The sequence below is a fragment of the Macrotis lagotis genome, chromosome 7 (genome assembly GCF_037893015.1).
Source record: "Macrotis lagotis isolate mMagLag1 chromosome 7, bilby.v1.9.chrom.fasta, whole genome shotgun sequence".
In the NCBI taxonomy this organism is placed as follows: domain Eukaryota; kingdom Metazoa; phylum Chordata; class Mammalia; order Peramelemorphia; family Peramelidae; genus Macrotis; species Macrotis lagotis.
In genome coordinates, this window is record NC_133664.1 from 105,396,756 (window position 1) to 105,419,882 (window position 23,127).

Sequence of the window (23,127 nt, forward strand, 5' to 3'; positions counted from 1 at the left end):
AAGAGAGCACTACATTACCTATATGATTAAAAAAAAATAAAAATATTCCATGGGGGCCCAAATTTGGGTTCTCACACAAATAAGGTAAAGCTTAAACAGAAGAATAGAAGGATATTGATGTCTAATGACCATTGAATTGGAGGAATAAATAGTTATAAAAATACTAGCTGTTTGATCTTGGGCAAGTCACTTAACCTTGATTGCCTTACATCCAGGACCATCTCTAGTAATCCTAATTCATATCTGGCCACTAGATCCAGATGACTCCAGAGGAGAAAGTGAGGCTAGTGACTTAGCACAGCACCCTCTCACTCAAATCCAATTCACTTGCTTGTCATGGCATCACCTCCCTGATATCATGCTCTACTTAGAGAATGAAGAACAAACATCATCATTATGAAAACAAATAGGAGGGTGAACAGGTAGATAGTTAGGGCTTTGGTTCAGACAAAGAGAGTTACCTCCATTTGTTTTGGGGGGTTTATTGTTGTTGCTGCTGCTTCCCTCCCCATCCCCAACCCTCTGGGCATCTCCATCACAGGGCAGAGAAGGAGAGAGATATGATGTCCCTAGCCCAGGGTGGTGATGTCCAGGAGGCTTAGTGGCAGAAAATAGGCAGTGGTTTAAGAAATAGATACACTCCAGTTCCCAAGTGCCACAAGAGGCCAAGATTTAGAATCAGAGGGCTGGAGCTAGCAAGAATCAGTGCAGATATCCCCTTGGGAAGTGTGGTAACTCTAGGTTCAGGGGAAATCAGTAGGCAATCATGAAGCGGAGGTAGATGTCCAGTTCCTCATCCAGAAACCAGGCGATGATCTCTGCCTCTAGGTCCCTCATAAAAAAACCAGTATGCTGGCAAGGTTGAAGCAAAAGGCCAGATCAAAGAGGTGGTCCTGAACAGCTGTGCTCTCTTCTGACTGCACCTCTACTTCTGCCTCTTCCTCTTCTGTTTGCTCCATGTTCAGAAACTGTAGTATTTCTCCAATTGATGAAGCCACAAATCTCTCCTCTAGCTCTTCTTCACCCTCAACTAGAATCAGGGAAAGAAGTGGGGATTAAAGAGTTGTTTTCTGACCCCAATCAATTCTGAACTGACTACTTCCCTACCTGAAATCAGAAGGGAATATATGGAGGAATCACAGGAGGCGGCACACTAAAGTGAAGCCAGCACTGGACTTAGGAGTCGAGAATTCATCTTCCACTTTGTCACAGACACTTATTAGCCATGTGACTATAGGTAAGTTACTGAGTCTCAGTTTCTCATCATATTTGCATTGCCTACCTCATGTCTTCATGACAAAATTGCTTTATAAACCTCAAAGGAACATAAACATATGCTATTATCATCACAAGTCTAATCAGGGTTCCTAATCTTCTCTTTTATCACACTACTACAACTCTACCTTTGATACTACCAGACCCTACACTGTAATGCTCCCACACTACTAACAGGAACCCAAGCTGCCTCTCTCCCAGTCTTGAGAGTAACCCTTATCTTAAGCACATCTCTGACCATTAGCTTACACCAGTTTGGGGCTTCCCAAGAACATCTTTGACTGCTTATACTAGTTTGGGGCTGAGGTCAAAGAAGAGTTACCACAGTCTACTTTATTCCCCCATTCCCTTACCTGTTGGGGAGGCCTCCTTTTCTTTTTGGCCTTTCCCATCCCCATTTGGGTCCCCACTTTGGGGCTTCACTCCTTGAACCAGCAGCAGCAACAGGAAGAGGCAAACCAGGAGCGATGCCTGGTGGAGCTTAGGGACCAGAGAAGTCATCCGTCCATTTAATGGCCCTCTGACTATGGGCCTCCACCTGCTCAGGGAGCAGCGGCCTGCCCCTGCCCCTTCCCCTACCCCTGCCCCTCCCCAACACCCTTATTTTCCTGTCTGAAGAATCTGTGACCTCATGGGCTCTATGATATCATAGCCTTAGTTCTGACCCATGTTCCAACCCCACAGTTGATTCCCACTTACAAGGACAGAGAAGAATAGACACCAAAGGACAGCGTGGACTTTCAGAAGGAATATGGAATCCCCAAACGAGAAGGGACTTTCTTCAGGCATCTTACACAGTTTTAGTCGGGGTTGGAGGGGAAAGGAAGAATAGAAAAACAGATTCAGCAGAATGGAACACACAGAATTCTTAACTCAGCAGTTCTCTCTGCATAAAATATCATTTAGAGATGAGGGAAAGACCTTAGATGGTGGAGGTGGAAGGGACATACCTGGTCTTTGTATATGGAGTAGATTCTGGGTCCACTTAGGGCTCAATTCCCTCTCATTCACTCAATTCTTATGGTCTTATTCCTAATCTCTGGGTTTCCCATTGAATACTGTTTTCTCCAGGACTGATTTATCCTCAGATGTTCACAAACTAGGAAACCTTCTCATAAAGTATCTCTAAATTCACATTCTCAAAACTTAAGAAGGAAAAAACTTTGGCACAGAGAACAAACATTGGGAAGCCAACACTCCTGGATCTTTCCCAAAGAGCTCATGGTTTAGAAAGTGAAGGACAGGGAAAAGAGGAGTAGAAAGGAGCAGTTATAGGGAAGGAAGGAGGAATCATCTAAGGGATTAGATTTTGTCCTGGTAGGATTGTGGAATGTCTATAAGACAGTCTTTCCTAGCCTGAAGTGGAGCATGCCTCTTGTGAATTGTTATTTATCCCAGACTTTTGCAGGGAGACTTAAAATCCCTGAGCACTCCCTCAGACAGTCTCTTACCAGTGATTAGCAGTAGCTAATTATCTGCTTCCAGATGTCCCACCCCATCTAGAAAATCAGCATGAGTAGAGGTTTGGCAGGGAAGAGGATTAGGGCCTGGGCTGGAAAGGACTGGAAAAGACTAGATGGTCATCAGAGACTGTTGTCTGAAAAGAAGGGCCATCCTAGGCAAAGAATATTATTGACTACTGGGGTAGCACAACCAGTTTGCACAAGAACACCTCTAGGGGAAAAAAAAAACATTCACTAGGCTCACATGAAATTATTTAGACTCATAGCCACAGTTTTCTGGATATTGATGGTCACAGAAATAGAGACACATGGCTTAGCACACTCATGAGACTCATACAGGGTCAGATGAAGGAAGGAAGGAAAAGGAATCATAGCTTGGTGATTGGGTTAGAGAAGAAGGAGTAACTGCTGGCTGCTGGGAGAGGTGGATAAAACTTGAGTGTCTATATGGCCCTGATAACCCCATTCCTGCACCCAATGACCCTGCTGGTACTGGGAGCAGATGGCTAGGTGGAAAAATACTCAGGGCCCCTCCAGGCTTCAGGGGGGTGGGGGTGGGGCCTTTCTAACTGCTTGGCTGAAGGAGACAAAGTTATTTCCTTGTGGGATGTTGTGGGGCATGGTGAGAAAGGGAAGACTGAACAAGGGGGAAGGAAATAAAGAAACATTTCTAGAGCTCCTACTTATCTCCAGAAACTGCGCTGGAAACTTTTACAAATATTATCTCACTTGATCCTCACAATGAGAAGTAGGGATAACTATCATGCCCATTTTACAGCTGAGGAAACTGAGACAGGCAGAAGCCAACTATAACCACAAAGTTAGTCATATATGTCCTCAAGTCTTCCCCTCTATCTACAATGCTATTGACTGAGCAGAAGAGGGGTCACACAAAAAGAAGGGAACTAACTTCTCCTTTCCTTTGAGCTTCTCTTTTCCTTGCCTCAAATCTGCTTAATTCCCCTGAACCCTGAAAGACAAAAGATGCCAATTATGGAATGTTTGTTTTATTCCACAAATTTAAAAGAAAAAGTCCCTGGGACAAAATTGAAAATTCCAGATATTCTGTTTCTTTCCTTTCCTCATAAGCAGACAAAAAAGTCATGTTGCTTTGGGAAGAAGGGAATAATGTCAAGTTGAACAGATTAGAATTGGAAAGAACAGAAAAAGAAGATATGGTATATACCACTTCCAACCCCACCCCTCACTTCCTATCTAATCTAGGACACAGGACAACATGTCCCTGGTGTCAATCGATCCTATGGTAATGGGTTTGGAATCTGTCCACCCCAATTTGAATCCACTACTTTCCTTCCAATGACTTTGAGCACAAGTCACTCTATTCATAAAAAATAAGAATATTGACCTAAATGATACCTAAGATCTTTGATCTTATGATTAAAGTCAGTATTCAGTGAGGGGCTAGTATATTTAATCAAGACCTGGGAGGTACTTGCACAATGGTCAGAAAATAACAAAATTGTAGAAGGAGAAAAAGGCAAAGAAAAAGAGAAAATTATAAGGTGAAGAGAAGCAGGGGGAAGAACCGATCATAATAATTTAAATAGAATTTATGAATACAAGTCTTTATGTACCCATTCCATTTCATTTTCACAATATTCTTATGAGGCAGCTATTATTAAGTAATATTATTCCTATTTTTTGGAGAAATGAACTGAGATTGCAGAAGCTAAATCATTTAACTAGTTAAGTGGAAGTTTTGGAACTCAAATTCAAATCTCACTTCAACGCTGATGCTTCTTCCACTGAAAAGAATAAAACAGTAAAAGAGGGCCACTATTGGAATGATTGTCAAGTTGAAGTGTCTATGAGACTCCTGAAGAACAGAGTTGTTCCAACACTACATACTTCCCCCTTCTCCCAGATGCACATACTCCCCTTACAGAGGAGGAAGCAAAGAGAAGAAAATAAGAATAGGGTCAGTCAGAAGGTCAGAGCAAGTATTCCAGAAAGAAGAGGCAAATATCCTGATTTGTACAATAGGTAGTCCTGCCTCCCAGGATTGTGGGGAAGCCGGATCATAATTCTCTTAGTGCCCCAAACCCCTGGTTCACCTGTCCTATGCGGCTCTGACTGACCTAGCCAGTCTCCTTCTGAGCCTGCCCCTCCCACTTTCTCCCAACCCCTCAAGGATTAATTTTATGGGCCTCATGTTTCCTTGGCAGGGGATCCTTACCTTTCCCTGCTTCCTGCTTATCAATCCATCTACCCACCCCCCCAACCTTATCAGGCCCTCCATCTCCTCAGACAGTCCCTAAGGTTACAGAACTATTCACCAATCCCCAACATTGCCTCAGCCTCTAACAAGGTAGGAAAAAAAATCCCACGGAGGCCACCCTTCATTTTCTTACTCTCCACCCCTTCACCCTCCAAGGGAGATAATTTGTTATGGACAAGTAGTAGGAAAATCAGTCATGGCTCTTGCAATAATCTCCTCCCTAGAAACTCTTTCTTCTTCATAAGCTTCTCAAAAGGAACCATAAAGGACAACCTCCTTATTCTGCAGATAAGTCAAAGAGAGAAAGGTTGGGAGACCAAGAGAGGTTAAGTAACTTGCCCACAGACCCATAAGTAATAAGAGACAGGTGAAATTTACTTCTCAGGAAGAAAGAGATAATAATAGAAAATCTAAACTCAAAATGAGCATGAGGTAGGAAGGGGTAATCCAAACACTCATGCCCCCAAATCAGATAATGCCTCTAGGTCTCATATTTCTCAACTCTCATATGATGGAGCAGGATAAGATAAATCATTAAGGTCCCTCCAGATGGAAGGCTCTCTGATTCTCTTTCAGCAATTCAGTAATCCCCTATAATTTTAAGTGATAAAACCCCTCCCCAAGGGTCCTGTGAAGCAAGTTGACCTCATCTAGACTCTGAGTCCAGATCTGCTAAGGTGAATCGGGGTTCACCTTCTCTTGATTGAATGATACCCTTTGTTCCTTCTACTTGGGAAAGACCAGAAAGCTCTGTCCCAGAACAACCCACCAAAGAGAATTCTTCTGGTCATAAAGTCTTCCTTGCAATTCCCATATTAAGTCTCACAATTTTCAGTCCAAAAGTTTCAAGTTAATACCACAATCAGAAGAACCTTGAAAAGGGAGGCAAAAAAAGCATGAGTGCTATCCCAGTTCTGTCATTCATTTAAAGCACTTAACCTCTGTGCCCTTGTTTTTTTATTGATGTTTTACTTTTCCAAATACGCTATGAAAGTTTTTTCATTTTTTTTAAACAATCATCCATATACACATGCATATTTCTAAGTTACAAAATTTACTTCCACCCTCCCTTCCCATCCCCCTCTCCTCAGCGGTAAAATCAGATTAATATTGTACTTACAAGGGACAGCTAGGTGGCGCAGTTAATAGAGCACCAGTCCTGGAGTCAGAAGGATCTGAATTCAAATGCAACCTCAGACACTTAATAATTACCTGTTTGACCTTGGGTAGGTCATTTAACCCCATTGCCTTGCAAAAAAAAACAAAAAAAAATTGCACTTACACATTTGTGTTAAGCATGTTTACAGGTTAGCCATATTCGGTATGAGGAATTAGGATTAAGGAATTTAATACAGATGAGACATTTTTTTTTAAAAAAGGTGAATGCAGTGTTCCTCAGGTTCTGAAGGATTTTTTTGTTTGTTTTGTTTTGTTTTTCTTCTGGATAGGGATAGCGTCATTATAGCTGATCTAATAGAGATGACCTAGCTCTCTTAACTGCTAAGAGCAGCTGTTTCCATCAAGGTTGATCATCTCACAATGCTGCTGTTAATGTGTACATTGTTCTCTTGGTTCTGCTCCACTCACTCAGCATCAGATCCTGTAATTCCTTCCATGCTTCTCTTGTGCCTTTGTTTTCACATTTGGAAAATTCAGTGAACTATTATCCCTCTCCTCCCCCCAGCCTCACCTACCATCCACAGGATTGTTGTTAGAATAAAATTATAGATCTTTGAAAAGGTCAAAAAGTTACCCAGGTGCAAGATGTTATTATTCTAAAATGATATAGTAGGGTTGAACATCAATCCCTCCTGCTGTTGCTGTCGTCATGTATTTCTTGCTTCTGGAAATCAACTTTCTTAGGGTTCAAGACTCCTGATGCAATGTGGGGAAAATGGAATCAGAGGCACTGGGTTTGAATCCCAGCTCTGCCATTTGTGACTTTGGGCAAGTTATTTAATCTTCCTTGCTTTTAGTGTTAACTAATCTATAAAACAAGAAAGTTAGTCTTCTCTTCTATCTCTTTGAACTTCAAATCCCACGTTTTTATTCCAATAGAATGCAGGCTTCTTGAGGATAGGGGCTATACAATTTTTGTCACTGAATTCGTGGTATCTTGAATTTATATCTAGTAGGTGCTTTATTAATGTTTGTTAAAATATGAAAATGTTAAACAGACCATACATGTGCAACTCTTATCAGCTTATTCACCACCAAATAGATGAATGTTGAAAACTACCTTTTGCATGTCAGTGGAAAAATAAATTAAATTTAAGATTTAAAATGAACAAACAAATAAGAAACAAATTTTGTTGAATTTCTTCTCTAACTCTATCCCTCCCTTTTGACCTTGCCCAGACTTCTGGGTCTCTCCATTCCTTGGCAGGGAAAAGAGTAGGTGCTGTCTCCCTCTGATTCTAGGCATGTGAAAACATGATCTAGCCCATGTCTGACTCTCAAAGGACTAGAGGATGAGAGAGGAAAAGTATAGAATTGGAGACTTAGACCTGGAAGGGATTTTAATGATAATCTAGTCTGACCCTCTGCTTTTCCAAGAAATTCAAGCAGAGACTGTTGAAATAACTTGTCTCCAATTACATAGGTAAAGTAACAAAATCAGAGTTGAATTTTGACTTAAGAAAAAAAAAATGTGAATAATAGAGGAAAAGCAATGGAGAGGAGTGGAACAAAGTGAACAATAAAAGGTAGGGACAAAGGAGAAGGGGTGCAAGCAATGATGATAAAAGGTAAAAGGTAGCTGAATTAAATGCTTCTGAAGGTCCACTTCCACCCTGCCCTTTTCTCTGCTCCTTTTTTCCTTAATCTTGTCTATCTTTTCCCAAAGTCTGCCACTCCCAAAGTCTGTCCCTCCCCGTTATTACCATCTCCCTCCCACCTTCTCCCTCTCCTTGCCTAGGTCCCTCGGCCAGTACACCTGATCCCCTCCCTCTCCCTCCACAATTGCCTCAGGTGTAGGGCTAGGTTCTGGGCACTGGGGGCTCAGCCTTATAAAGAGTTCCAGCTCCTCCCTCCCTGTCTCCCAGCTGTACAGCTGCAGCCTCATGCTGAAGTCATCCCATTCGGGCACCCAGATCAGAGGCCCCTGACCCTATTCTGGTCCCCCACCAGCAGCTCTTCCCCCTCCCCCACCCAGGAGTTTTCTGGTTCATTCTGCCTAAGACATTACCTCAAGCTTTGGGGTCTGAGCAGAAGGAACATGGGAGGTGTTCTGTTCAAGATGAGGGGAACTTGGACTCATCTTAGGGAGCTTCTCAGAACCTGGATGCTTAAAGAGCAGATATGGATCCGGAGCCTGGATGAGGCCAACATGCTTCAGCAGAAGAGGTAAGCTCCCCTCTGATTTAACCCAACTGATCCTCCTGTCAACCCTAATATCCCCTGCTACTGTCAGTAGAGAAATTGGCTCTGGACCACATCACTGCCATTGCCCTGATCTCCCACTCCTCCACTTTTGACTGGGTCAGTTCCCTCTGGAAGTCTCTGGAAGTGGATGGGGGCTAGGACTATTCTTATCCTCTGCCTCTTGAGACAGATTGGAGGTGTTTGCTCAGGTTTTAGGGGCTGCATGAGGGACCTTGGACATTGAGTTCCGGGACAGTGCCCCATCCTGAAGACAAACAAGAGCAAGGTCATAGCTTGCTCACTCAGCTGAGGTGAGACAATGATGGGCTATGAAGACAGACACCAACTCTGGAAGCAGAAAGGTCCCTGGGATGACCAGGCAGCAGAGTTGGCTGCTGCCTGCCGGGCTTCCGGGGAGAAAGGGCTTCTTTGGAGCAGAGACTGGGGGGGGGTGGTAGTTCCCTATGTGGGTCAGGAAGTGGAAAAGGAGGAAAAGAGAGGGGACAGGGTATTATATGGAAGAATGGGGTACACAAGATGTTTGGGTAAGACAGGTGTGTGTGTGTGTGTGTGTGTGTGTGTGTGTGTGTGTGTGTGTGTGTGTGATGGGGATGAGCGCATGTTTGTGTGGATGTATGAAAGGGAGAGAACACATCGTTTCAAGGTCCAGAGTTGTCCCTGGCTCCTCAGAGACCTGAGGAGTGGGGACTAGTAGAGGCACAGATTTCCTAGTCACTTAATGTTGATCTACAGTGTAAAAGAACAATAAAGAGTCTTTGTTTTGAGATCTCAGGATAGTATTAAGCTAGGTGTTTGATTGTCTGAGTGTTTATTTATTAAAAGGGTATTGTCTGAGTGTTTATTTAGCTAAAGGGGTATAGAAAGTTTAGGCCAACCTAGAGATGCTGATATTTGGGCAAATCTGTCACTTAGAAGGTTCCACCCTGCCTGTTCCCAGGGACTGGATCTTTCAGTTCAGACTCAATTCTGAGAATGAAACCTAAAGCTAGGAGGTGATCTTGGCTTGAAGCTTGTTCAGACTTCTCTATGTCTTAACCAAGGAGGGGGAAACAACCTCTAAGCTAGGGACTAGCTACTAGCAGAGAGGGGACTATGCTGACCTAGGTTGACAGGTAAAGAAGGAAGGGCCAGATAGTTAGATATGGGGGAAGGCATGGGGTGAGTGGTGTTTCTTTTTTCATAAAAGAAGGAAAGTCCCATGATCCTCTCTTCTTTATATCTGATCTCTTGTTTCTAGATAACTGGGGGGGGGGGGTAGGTCTTAACCCCTGAACTGCTGATTTTGAAAAGCCCTTTCTCCCTGGAAGCTGGCAGGCAGCAGCCGCCTCATCTGTCTGGTCAACCAAGTGCCCCTCCTGCTGCCAGAGTCAATATTTGTCTTCAAAGCCCACCACTGTCTCACCTCATCTGGGTGAGCAAGCTGTGGTCTTGCCTTGTTTGTCTCAACTCCAGGCTGGGAGAGAAACAAACAAAGATTAAGAGGCACAGACACCCTCCACTGGGAGAGAAGAGCTCACTTCTCACCATAACCACAAATCCAACCACTCCTATCACCATCAGTATACCACCACCAGCAACTCCTCTCACTCCCAGCAAGCAGAGCAAGACTCTACGGGAGTTTAGGAAGGGAGTGGAGAAGGGAGAAAGGAGGAGAGGATTCCTGCTCTCAATCGAGAAAATTCTTGAAGGAACGAGAAAAAGTCACAAAGCTGGATTGAATAGTTAGTTACGCATTCAGTGTTAATTTCTTTCTTTTTTTGTTTTTGTTTTATAAAGACCAGACCTCTGATTCCATTTGTACAGAAAACTTCCCAGTGACAACTACTTGAATTGTAGCCTGGGGGACTACAGTGGAGTTAAGTGATTTATTCAGGGTCACATTCTTAGAATGTAGTAAAAGGTGGCTGCCTCACTGTGTACTAGGCAGCACTATTTCTGATTTTAAAATGATAATAATAATAATACTAATGATGATGATGATGATCATGCCATATTAGTGCTTTATAGTTTAATAATAATAATAGTTGCAGTTCATTTATATGGTGCTTTATGGTTACTTTTCCCACAGTGAAGGTTGGTAGGTAGTATAACAATAATTTATGCACATCTATATATTATTTCTCCCATTAGAATGAGAAGGTGCTAGAAGGCAGGGTCTTTTTTGGAATTTGTCTTTGTATCTTCAATGTATGTCTGTCTTTTTTCTCAATCATGTCCAACACTTTGCGATTCCATTTGGTGTTTTCTTGACAAATATATTGGAGTGGTTTGCCATTTCCTTCTCCAGATCATTTTGCAAATAAGGGTTAAATGACTTGCCCAGGATCATACAGCTAGTAAGTGTCTGTTGCCAGATCTGAACTCAGGAAGAGTTCCTGACTCCAGGCTCAGCTAGCCACCTCTCCACCCCTATCTCCAATCAAGTACCTGAAAAAAAGTAGGTGCTAAATAAACAATTGATTAATTAATGGATTTGCAGATGAGAAAACTAATTTAAAGTTACTTTCCAAATTAGAACTGCAAAGGGAATTGACTAGTGATTTATTTACAGAATATTTGGGCATATTCATTACACACCCTTTCATTAGGGCTGGGTTCCCATTGGTCAGTTAGCTGTCACAATCATAAAGTCATAGGAGATAGATTCCAGAGTCATACATTCATTGATTTAAAGATGGAAAGGGATCTCAGAGATCACCCAACTAACTCTTCCTATCACAGAGAAGAAAACTGAGGCCTAGCCAGGTTAAGTGACTTGTCTACCACAAGGATAAAAGAATCAAAGGCAGGATTTGAACCTAGGGATTCTGTTGTTGTCTGACTCTTCAGGACCCTTTGGGGGGTTTTCTTGGCAAGATACTGGTCCTAACTCCACTAAAGCTGACTTTATCATATTTATAAGGACTCAACAAAAAGGAGATACCGAATAAGCAATTCCCTAGTCAGTCTTCCTAACTTCAGAGGTTTGATAGGCTTATAGATGCTCAGCTTTAGGAGGAACCTCAAAGATTATCTAGTCCAAACTGGAATCATACTATTGAAGTCTTCTGGCCAACATGAATTCATCCAGGCCTAGTGATTAGGGTTAGTCTGCAAGTAGTGCAGCATTCGCCTACATAATCTTTCAAAGCACACTGTAGTATAGACAAAAGACTTCTCTAACCTAAGATGTGAACCTAGTATCTAGACCTTTACTCCCTAGCCTGAAATTCCTCCCCACCCCTAGCATCCACTTCCTATAATAAAAATGATTAACCAACATTGATTGAAATCTTGCTTTGAGGACTGGGAATAGCACCCCCCTCTCAAGAAATACACACACACACACACACACACACACACACCATCTTTTTTCTGAAAGTTTCAGAAAATCATTTCAACACTTCTTAGGCATCAAGTCTCCTTTTCCTTTACCTTTATAATCTAAAGGTCTCAGTTTCAAAATAAATCACATCCTTGAATTCTTAAAGACAAAGCACCTTGGATTTTTTCTGCCTACTTTGGAGCTGGGTATGCTTCAGGGGTCTACTCTAGAGATCTGCCCCAAAGCATGAGGCCCTATTAATCTGGTTAACTCAGTAATAAATAAATATTTTTTAAAAGACAAAACCTAATAAAAAAAATACAAAACAAAGCAAACAAACAAAAAACACCCACTCACTTAACCTGACTATATAACCGCTCACAGAAATAGTGTCTGGTTATACCTAGATATGTAGGTGTGTATATACATGTAAGTTTATGAAAAGGATATGTATCTCTCTGTTCAGCTATCTTTTTCTCTCTAACACTTTGTCTCTGTCTGTCTCTACATCTCTCTGTGTGTATGTCTCTGTTTATCTCTTTGTCTCTATGTCTCTTCCTCTCAAATCTTGCTGTCTCTGTCTCTCTATTTCTCTTTGTTCAACTTCCCTGTCCCTCTCTACCTCTCTCTTTCCTGCCCTCCTCCCCTTTTTCCCCATTTCTCTTGCCTCAGGATCTGGGATTCCCCACTACTTAAGGCAGCCAAGGAGAATGACCTCTGCACCCTCAAAAATCTGCTTCTGGATGGTCCCTGTGATATTCGTCAAAGAGGTGAGGGGATAGACCTAGGATGGGAAAGGGGACAGGAGAATTAATTATTGACCTTGAGCTGAACATCCTAGTGACCCCCACCTAGACATTATCTCTGAAAGCATGGGACCCTTACCTAAGACATGTTTGATCTTCCTGTCTCTCCCCCCACCTAACCCCAGGAGCCCTGGGGGAGACAGCACTACATATTGCTGCCTTCTATGACAACCTGGAGGCAGCCAAGTTGCTGATGGATGTTGCTCCTGAACTGGTGAATGAGCCAATGACCTCTGAGCTGTATGCAGGTAAGAAGGAGGGCCAGAGCAAAGGAGAACTATGGGGAGGGACCAGAAAGCTATGGGGCCAGAATGGGGGATTTATAAGGTATGATGTTGAAAACATTTTTAGGCTTGTCCTGAAAAAAGACCTCTGAGAACTGGAATTGTGCGGAGTGGTGAAATAAAGGAATAGGAAGTCTTGGAAGCAGCCTCAGGATTGCTGGGATTTCACCTTCTCAGTTATCTTCCATTTCCCCCAGTCATTGTGCCTACATGTTGAAGAGTCAAGAGGCTAGAAGAAATCACCACTGTATCCTCTTGGGACTCTCCCAAAGCTAATCCTCTTTGTAATATCAGATGAAGAGATCTCATAGGTCAGAAATGACATTTTTCTTCAGGATAAGATAATGGGTCTTTTATTTATCCCTTATTTATTTATCCCTATCCAGAGGTAGGGATAGCTTGTCTTCATGATTAAAAGCATTCTGTAAATGTCTGAAAATGTCTCAGAGTGAAATGGCTATTCATGGGAGTATCCCCACTGGGAGGGGAAAAATCCATATTCAAATCTCTTTCATTCCTGATGAAGTATTTTTGTTTCTTAGGCCAGACGGCACTTCATATGGCTATTGTGAATCAAAATACGAACTTGGTGAGGGCTCTGTTGGCCTGTGGTGCCAGTGTTTCTGCCCGAGTCACTGGAAGAGCTTTTCGTCAAAACAAACTCTTCTACTTTGGTAAGAGGCACAATTAATAAAAGTAGGAAATGTGGAATGTGGAAAATATATTAGAGAAAGGGAGAATATGACATAACCTCTTACTCTGGAAGAGAAATAATGATGAACACCATTTATTCTCTCTGCAATCCATGTTACTGGATATGATCTCCACTCTCATTTTTCTCTTCCATCCTATACCCCTGGTTTCCACTGAATCTGTTCCCCCACTAGCAGTTATACACAGAGCATCAAAGAGAAATACACAAAAGAGGGTCAAATTATCCCAAAACAGTTAAATACCTCTATTCACATCTTTCCTCTGTCTCCTGAGGTGCTAACAACTGTAACCATCTTCCCCTCCACCCCCCACCCTAGGGGAGCATCCTTTGTCGTTTGCTGCTTGTGTGGGCAATGAGGAGATCGTGCGACTGCTCATTGAGTTTGGAGCTGACATCAGAGCCCAGGATTACTTGGGTAAGGGGTGCAGATAGAAAATGAAGGCTGGGGAGAAGTCTACAATGAAAGAAACCTGGGCAGAAGCTGGGAAAAGTATCTGGAGAGAATCATAGGATTCACTTAATATAGTAGTCCAATACATTGTAGATACTTAATCAAGGTAGGTACTTAACCTCACTTCACAGCTGAGAATCTGGGATGGGTTTGGCAGAAGGGGCTGGATGGGTAAAAAGCTTTTTTGCTATGTCTTGCTGAAAGGGGATTTAGGGATAGCTAAGGTCAGAGAAGGTCAATTCTCTGGTACTTCTTATGACAAAATTGAGGATGAGACAAGTTCAGTGTCTTTCAAATGGATAGTGAAAGAGCAGGACAGGTAAAGTAGATATCCTAACAATTCTGATTTTGAATCCACTTTAACCACATAGCAGTGGAACATTTAGTGATTTTCTAAATGTCCCATATCTTCACCACCAGGAAACACAGTGCTGCACATCCTAATCCTACAACCTGGAAAGAACTTTGCCTGCCAGATGTACAATGTCTTGCTGTCCTATGATGGGCATGGGAGTCAACTGCAGCCCCTGGAGCTCATCTCTAACTACCAGGGCCTCACACCCTTCAAGTTAGCTGGTGTGGAAGGCAACACTGTGGTGAGGAATCTTCACCCCTCAATCCTGATTCTTGCAAATGAAACTTCTCCCCAGATTACTTTCTACAAAGATCTCATACTGCATTCTTAATCTTTTACTTCAAATCCCTAAACCTTAGTAACCTAGGGGCCTGTCTTGGGCAAGCTATTGTCTTCCCATCCCTTCCTCTCCTCTCCTCTTCCAGAGATTTAGAGGGCATCTCTGAAAGGAGAAAGGAAAGGAATCCAAGATTTCTATGTAAGACATCTCTTCCCAGATGTCAAAGGTGGGGGCAACTACTGTTCTTCAAATAATTCTCAATGTACTGTCCCTTCAACTCTTTCTCCAAATCTGACCTTCATGCTATACCTACCCTTATAAGATGTTTCAGCATCTGATGCAAAAGCGCAAATATATCCAATGGACATATGGCCCACTGACCTCCACGCTATATGATCTCACGGACATTGATTCCTGGGGAGAGGAATTGTCCTTCCTGGAGCTTGTAGTCTGCACCAAGAAGCGTCAGGTAAGGCTTCAAATGTATGAATCAGGAATTGGTTAATGATTGGCTGTAGGAATAAGGGAGAAAGAAGAAGAAAACACCATTGAAAGGTTAAAACCTAGGTGACTGATGATGCTGGTAACAGAGATAGGAAAGGCAGAGTAGGTTTGGGGGGGTAGTAGGAAGGAAGACATGATTAGTTCAAATTGAGACATGATAAATTTGAGTTATACAGGTGAAGATGTTAAATAGGCAGCTGGAAGTATAAATCTGGAGTTCAGCAAAGAGGTGACAGTTGAAATGGGAGAGTAAATGATACTAGTAATTACTAAGGCAGAAGATACCCAAGGACCAAACATTTTCGCTGATGGGGAAGAAAGAGAAATAAGAGCCCCTGGAAAAAAATAGAGATAAATCTGTTCAGAGTTAATAGCAAAGAATGCCACATCAACGAAGTCTAGGAAGAAAAGTTCATGAGACAAGGAGAAGAGAAGAGGTGGCAAGTTGCATTAAATACTTCCTGAAGGAGGGAAGACAACTGCAAAAAAGGAAGTTGAATTTGCCAATTAAGTGGTTACATTAGTAATCACTGAACTCATAGCTTCAACTGAGTGGTAGGATGAGAAGTCAGATTGTAAAGATTTGAAGAGTGAATGAGAGGTGGGCATACCTTTGTAACATTTGGCCTCAAAAAATTCTTTTTTCAAAAATAAAGAGATGAGAAAAGAGGAACTTGAGGGAATGAATTGATGATGCCGCTTCTGATAACATAATAGAACAATTATGAATGATTCTAATACAGGTAAAAGTGAAAGAAGAATTGAAGGTGATGGAACTGAAGGTCCTAGAGAGAGAGAGAGAGAGAGAGAGAGAGAGAGAGAGAGAGAGAGAGAGGATAATTGATAGAAAGAGGCCAGAGGAAAAAAATTGAAGGGTAAGGATTAGAGAAGACCAGATGGAATTTGTGGTTCTTTGAAAGGAGGGAAGTGGGGTGGCTAGGTGGTGCAGTGGATAGAACACTGGCCTTGGAGTCAGGAGTACTTGAGTTCAAATCCGGCCTCAGACACTTAATAATTACCTAGCCATGTGACCTTGGGCAAGCCACTTAACCCCATTGCCTTGCAAAAAAAAAGCAACTAAAAAAATTTTTCAAAAAAAAGGAGGGAAGCTCTTAAAGGATGACCCTAGTTAAATAGAAAGAATATTATCTTGACAAATAGAATGAAGATTCATTGGGTGTTGAACAAGAGTGAAAAAGTTTGACTTTAGAAGATATGGAAAATTTAATAGAGAATCAACTAGTGATATACAGAATATTGTCAAACAGTCCTGGATGTTTATTAAGTCCTAGTTGAAGTTAAATAACATGCATTTGTGGTTAACTTAATGTACTAATAACACCTATAACAACTGGTAGCTGTGGATGGGAAGTAGGGAAAAAAAATGGGTCTTGTAATTTACCCAGAATTGGGGCAAATATGAGAGAAGTTTAAAGCAGAGAAAGGTTTCTAAGAAGCTGATCAAAGTGTGGTCCATCCTGGTCAGAAGGCAAGTAAACTGGGAAGATACTGATAGACTGGGAGAATCAGAGAAGTTGAGGGAGAAAGGTTTGGAACAAGAGAGGGATAATGAGATAACCTCTGAAAGGGCACAGGAATGTGAGAAAATCAAAAGGTTCAGTTCTCTTAAATGTGAATGAAAAGGTCCAAGGTATGATGGTTATAGATGTCTAAAGTGAAATGGCAATAGAGAGAGTATGAGAGTTGAGGAAATCAAAAACCAAGCCAGGTGTTAGTGAAATCATCAACATGAATACCAAAATAAGCAAGTGTGGTGAGAAAGTGTCAGAAAGCTCAATGAATGCAGGCTATGAAGATATAACTTGATGACATGAGTGTTTGTGTAAAGTCTGCTTATCTGCTTAATACACCCCTCCCCACATCTTCATCCCTTGCTTCTACTAACTGTCAGCACTCTCTCACCTTCCTTGATTCTGTAGCCTATGACCTGTGCTCTATTTACCAAATGGTGGGGATTCAGATCCTCTTTCAAATATTTAGTAGTTGAGGGACCTTGTTCAAATCTCTTAAGATTTAGTTTCTAAACCTATAAAATAGGTTGTTGTGGGAACCAAATGTGAAAAATACTTTGCAAGCCTTAAGTTATCATATAATGTTATTATCTCTTGTACCCATGTTGCTATGATGGTTTTTTTTTCAATTGAACTGACATAAGAATGTTTACAAAATTATACATCAATGATGTGTAAATGAAATGGAGCACACTAAGGACATATTTCTGTATGAAGGAGATTAATAAGAGAGAAGAAAGGGAGGGATGGAGAACACTTCCTGAAAGAAATTTTGAGTAGGGTTAAGCAGGAATGAGTCTCATTTATAATGGTCTGTTCGTTTTTCCCCCACAAGAACAGTCCTAGAGTTGAGTCAGTGATCTTCATATTTTTAACCTGAGGACCCACCTCCTCCTTCTTATCAGGCCCGCCAGATCCTGGACCAGACCCCTGTGAAGGAATTGGTGAGCCTCAAGTGGAACAAGTTTGGGAGGCCATATTTCTATATACTGGCTGCCATCTATGTTCTCTACATGATATGCTTCACGATGTGCTGTATCTACCGTCCTCTCAAGCTTCGGAAAGACAACCAAACCAGTTCACGAGACATAAATATATTTCAAGAAAAATGTCTTCAGGTGCCTGCTGCCCCTGGGAGAGGGATGGAAAGATGTGGAAAAGGGGTCAGAGTACTGACAATTAAAAAAAATGGAGTTACCTAAAAAAAATTAGGTTCAATAATTTTTCTTCTATTCTGTCTCCCCATTAAGCCCAAGATGTTCTGAGCTAGTTACTCTTAAACAGTCCATACCACTCATGTCCATAGGTATGAGTTGAGGAAAGGTCTAGGTCTAATAAATAATTGAGCCCTAGAGGATGCTAACATATTCTGACAACGACTAAATGATAAAATATCAAAATAAGAAAAAGTGAAAGAGAAATTAGAGATAATGAAAGTGAAGGCCTTAAAGAGAGGGAATAAGAAATGGAACAAAGCCAGAGAAAAACTGAAGGTCTAGGACTGGATAATATCAGATAGAATGTTTGGTTCTTAGCAAGAAGGGAGATTCTTAAAGGATAACCTCTGTTAAGTAGAAAGATAACTAGCTTAATGAGTTTGATTGAGAAAACTTCCTGGACGAAAAAAATTGATTATATATATATGATAGGTTCAGACATATTATCCTGTTATTTATGAAAGTCTTTACACTCACATCCTTACCCTCTTCAAACCAAGAACTACTGATATTGATACATAGCTATAGGTAATCATGAAAGTAAATCTGGTCTATCCCACGCATCATCTTACAGATGAAAAAACATGTGGACATATTTCTTTGGTGGATAGAGCACCAGGACTGGATGAACTAACATCGGTGTTTGAATCTAGCCTCAGACATCGTTGGCTGTATAACCCTGTGACCCTGATCGCTTAACTTCTATTTGCCTTAGTTTCTTCACCTGTAGCATGTAACTATCATAGCAGAACCTATCTCCCAGGGTTGTTGAGAGGATTAAATGATATAATAGAAGTAAAGATGGTGACTGGCACTTAAGAAAGACACAATAAAACATTTGTTACATTCCCCTTGTTCTCTCCTGTAGGGTAAATGATAATGACTTTGAAGCCATAAAACTTATTATCTAGTCTTATGACTTGTAGACTTGGAACAAATCACTTAGCTTTCCTAAAACTTTGATTTTCTTATCTCTGAGATAGGAATAACAGTAACAGAAGGTCAGGACAGATTCCATGAGATAATAGATAAGGAAGCATTTATGGTTTCAAATGACTATGCAAAATGTATTACATTTGCATATTGTTGTTGTCGTTGTTGGATTGTTTCAGTCATGTTTCAGTCATGGCTAACTCTGGAAGAGCTAGCCATTTTCTTCTCCAGCCATTTTACAGATGAGGAAACTGAGAAAAACAGGGTTAAGTGACTTGCCTAGGGTCACACAGTTAAGCGTTTGAAGCCAGATTTTAACTCAGGAAGATGAATCTTCCAGTTTTTTGTGGTTATTTTTTTAGGTTTTTGCAAGGCAATAGGGTTAAGTGGCTTGCCTCAAGGCCACACAGCTAGGTAATTATTAAGTGTCTGAGGCCAGATTTGAACTCAGGTATTCCTGACTCCAGGGCTGGTGCTCTATCCACTGCGCCACCTAGCCGCCCCGAATCTTCCAGTTTTTAAACTTAGTGCTCCATCCACTGTACCACCTATCTGTCCCACTTGCATGTTCATACACACTTTAGTGAGGTTGAGTCCTTTGTGATGTCGGAAGGGAACTCTGTTGTTTCAAGGGAGGGAGATTCTATTCAGACATGCTTGAGTACACTTCTGTTGCGTCTAATCAACACAAACATAACCTATTGTTCTTTATTCATTCCTGCCTATACTGTCAATATGAGCTCAATGCAATAACTTTTCACCTGTCAGACCACTTGTCATGAAGGTGGAGGACTTCTGTAGCTTGAAGTTTGGATACAATGACCTTTAAAGCCCCTTGCAACTATAAGATTCCATGGTTCTATGATTTTATCATCTTCTCCCTATGTAGAAATCTTCAAGAAAAAGAGAAGGGGATAGGATAGTGGAGAGGAAGAGAGAAAGATGGAAACAGAGAGAATGAATGGAAGGGAATGGAAGTATTAACTAGATTGAAGCTATTGACTATATGTTTATATAGCTGGTATGTCCCTCTCCAACCATCTCATGTTGATGTTTGATTATATTAAATGTTTATAGCTAATTTATAAAGGTGTGCCAATGATTAGATAAAAATGATTCCTCCCAAAAAGAGAGCATAAATACTTTGGAGATACTTTAATCACTGAAAAAAGAACCACAAATCAAAAATAGGTTTAGGTTGATTGGAAAATCATAGGGAAACTTTTCTTCAACTATTCGAAACTGTGTACCTTATCAACTCTGTGTTGTACATCTAGATAACTAGATATAGTTCCTTCTCTTTTTTTATTTATTCTCAGATCTGTACTCAGATCTGTACTGTAACTTTGGTTAGTTTCAGGAAGCCTGGTCTAAGGGGAAGATGGTTTGTTACATGAGAGGACAAAAGGTGAGGGGAGGTCTCTGTTCTTTACCATAGCCAAAAGACAGCTCCCCAAATAGAGAAAGATTAGAGGAAAAATGGTAAAGGAGAAGGGAATGTGGAAAACAGAGAAGTTGAGAGATGAAATAAGGAAAATCAAGGCATAGAAAAGAGTTAGTCTTTGGCTAGATGTACTCCATCTTTCTATATCTTTACATTTCTTGGGAGAATATATTCTGTTTTGATGTATTGATTGGTCTGGACAAAGTCCTGATTCCTGAGACTGTGACACAATTTTTCAATGGGTCTCATCTCTTTATTTTTTTATTTTTTTGGTCTTTGGAAAGTAGGGCTGATTACCAGATATATTTCCTTGACAAAAGTATGTAGAACCAATTACATGGGCACCCTTCTTTTCCTTGAAAGGACTAATTAGAACTCCAAATGGTTTCTTTATTTTTTCTTTTCTATCCCTTCCATGCCTCTGCCTTAAACTTCTTTTTTCTTTAGCCCTTCTTTTTTTCTCCTTCCTCTCAGAGTTAGGTAAAATCATCCATGTCAGGTAGAGTAAAGAGGAAACAAAAAGAGACTTAGGATAATACTCATAACGGCTTTCTGTAGCTATGGTTTCAGGAACAGTCCTTCCTTTATTACATCCTCTTCTTGTTCTCTGCTTAGTAAACAAATCAACATGACAGTAATACATTCTTAAGTTGCTTGCCTTCCTAGAGAAATACTCCTCTATTAGGCTAAGGATATATAAAATATATAAAATGTCATTAAAGACACAGAATTAGTACTGAGACTAACTCCAGGTGGTTTACTAACCACTTAAGTCCACCTTATCCATTTCATGGTACAGATTCATACTTTTTCTGGTTATTTGGTAAGTCTGCAAAATCTTTTCAGTACTATTATATATATATATATATATATATGTATGTATGTATGTATGTATGTATGTATATATTCAGAAAGAAACCATCAGCCTTTATCTCTAAGATCTCTGGATCTCTGAGTTTTTCATAGAATCCTAGGATGTCAGGGTTGGGAGGGACCTCAGATATCATCTACTGCAGTCCCAACCCAAAACATGAATAAATACTTTCTGCAGAATCTCTGACAAGTAGTTTTCCAACCATCTGATCTTTGGTAGGAGAAGAGTAAGCAAAGATATTTCTTATCAAAATGGCAAAGATTCTGCCACCCCATTCAAAATTCTAAGTCTCTTAATAAGAAAACCATACTGCTATAATTATCACCCTAAGTTATGAATGACTGAGCTTTCTCTACAGAGGCCTAGGAGCAGTTTTCTTCCTCATATAGTAATCATTTGATCTACCAACCACTACCACCACCATGACCACCACTACCAAATGTATTCCCAATCTCAGGCCTCTTCTGCTTCTTTCCCAAACCAGATCTCTGCTTCAATCCTTCACTATACTAGGATTCAGACTATGATTCACTCCATGGTTTCTTTGGTCCCCTTTCTCAAGCTTTCATCCTGGATTAGCATTCATTCTCACTTGGAGAGAAAACTGAGATTCTCACCTTCTTATGCAAGCCCTAAGAAGCTTTGTTTGTATATAACCAGTCGTTGTGGTTTGTTCTTCATAGTTAACTTGTGATTAGAATGATCTCTGCTCATGACAGGATCATGTATAAAGTTATTTTGAATTTTAAAAAAATGAGAAAAAAATTCGGTTAGCACTTGCTTACATAGAATATATAGTATATTAAGTCTCTACCACAGAGATAGCCAAATGGGCAAAAAATAATTAAGGGTGGTTGGGAGAGGAGCTAGGTTGGTAAGTTTGATAGACCGAGATCAAATTCCCATTTTGCATCCAACTTTTGACCCTGATTTCCCCTACAGGAATCCTATGTGACCCATGAAGATCATGTTCGGTTGGTTGGGGAGCTGGTGTCTGTCATTGGGGCGGTGGCCATTTTACTCTCAGAGGTAGGGGATCCTTAGATAAAAGGATGAAGATATTTCTCAGAATGAGCTCTATGTGACCCAGGGCTTGTTCCACTGTCCCGACTTCTGAATCATTTATTGGCAAATGACTCATTAGGCAAGAACAGGTAGAAAATGAGGGCAAAGCCTTCCCACATATTAAATAAGGACAAGGAGTAGATAGGACTTGACCCTTTGTTTACCAAAATGAGGAAGCCCTTCAAATCAAGATAAGCAAATTGACAGATAACACTTTATGGTATCACCATGTCCTAGAAGCATCAAAAGTCTTTCTTAACCACTTGATCTGGAGAAGAAAATGGCACTAATGTCAGGAGAGCCAAGTTTGAGCCCATGATAGCAGGGGAAATGATAGAGAACTGAATGTACAGATATGTTTCCAAAGGATGTTGAAGGCCAAAAAATATTCCCTACCAATATCCCCCTCCTTTTAAGATTTACATCCAATATTTTTGACCCTTGTGAATCAGGGTTTCTCTAACCTCTTTTTATATTTTCATTGGTCCTAGACAAAGCTTCCTCATTTCTCCCTTTAGGGAGGGTCCCTGATTCATTTTCTCAGAATCCTTTCCTGACAGTTTGAGACTAAGTAGATATAAGGGCTCTCCAGAATACTGATGCTGATTCAGAAGGTAAACTAAAGGTATTGGGAAAAATGAAAAATAGGCAGAACCCCTCTTCCCTCACTCTCCAGGGGAATTTTTAGAATCCCTTAAAAGAAGCTATCCCTTTTGCTACTATATCTATGTTCACCTCAGATTCCAGACATCTTCAGATTTGGGTTCACTCGATACTTTGGACCAGACTGTCCTTGGAGGACCTTTTCCATGTCATCATGTGAGTTCTTTCTCTTCTATTTCCTCCCTATCTTGGAATTCATCTAGTCTAATGCTGCTTCACTCTGCATCATAGCAAGGCTTCAATTTGAGGGAACCCCATCACTAGAAAATCTATGTGTCTATATTGATGCACTATGGGTGCTTTAATTTGAATGTATATGTGTTGTGTATGTGATTATGT

The 23,127-nt window shown here is 40.9% G+C and overlaps 1 protein-coding gene and 1 pseudogene across 1 annotated transcript; one reads left to right on the forward strand and one right to left on the reverse strand.

Annotated features, from left to right (window-relative positions):
• The first annotated feature begins 103 nt into the window (after positions 1 to 103).
• The window catches only part of LOC141492830 (transient receptor potential cation channel subfamily V member 5-like), a 30,246-nt pseudogene continuing 7,222 nt past the window's right edge, over positions 104 to 23,127 (forward strand).
• Positions 445 to 1,854, reverse strand: LLCFC1 (LLLL and CFNLAS motif containing 1). The gene is made up of 2 exons (XM_074193522.1): positions 1,629 to 1,854; positions 445 to 1,030 (listed from the first exon to the last, which is right to left on the reverse strand). Exons 1-2 carry the CDS (start codon positions 1,774 to 1,776, stop codon positions 834 to 836), a joined length of 345 nt encoding a protein of 114 aa, XP_074049623.1. The 5' UTR covers positions 1,777 to 1,854; the 3' UTR covers positions 445 to 833.

What these genes read in the sequence shown, in the direction of transcription:
- LLCFC1 (XM_074193522.1), bottom strand. Translation starts at nt 1,776, where the DNA reads ATGACTTCTCTGGTCCCTAAGCTCCACCAGGCATCGCTCCTGGTTTGC. An exon ending in AAAGGAGGCCTCCCCAACAG is followed by an intron (nt 1,031 to 1,628) that starts GTAAGGGAATGG and finishes CCCTGATTCTAG; the next exon opens with TTGAGGGTGAAGAAGAGCTA.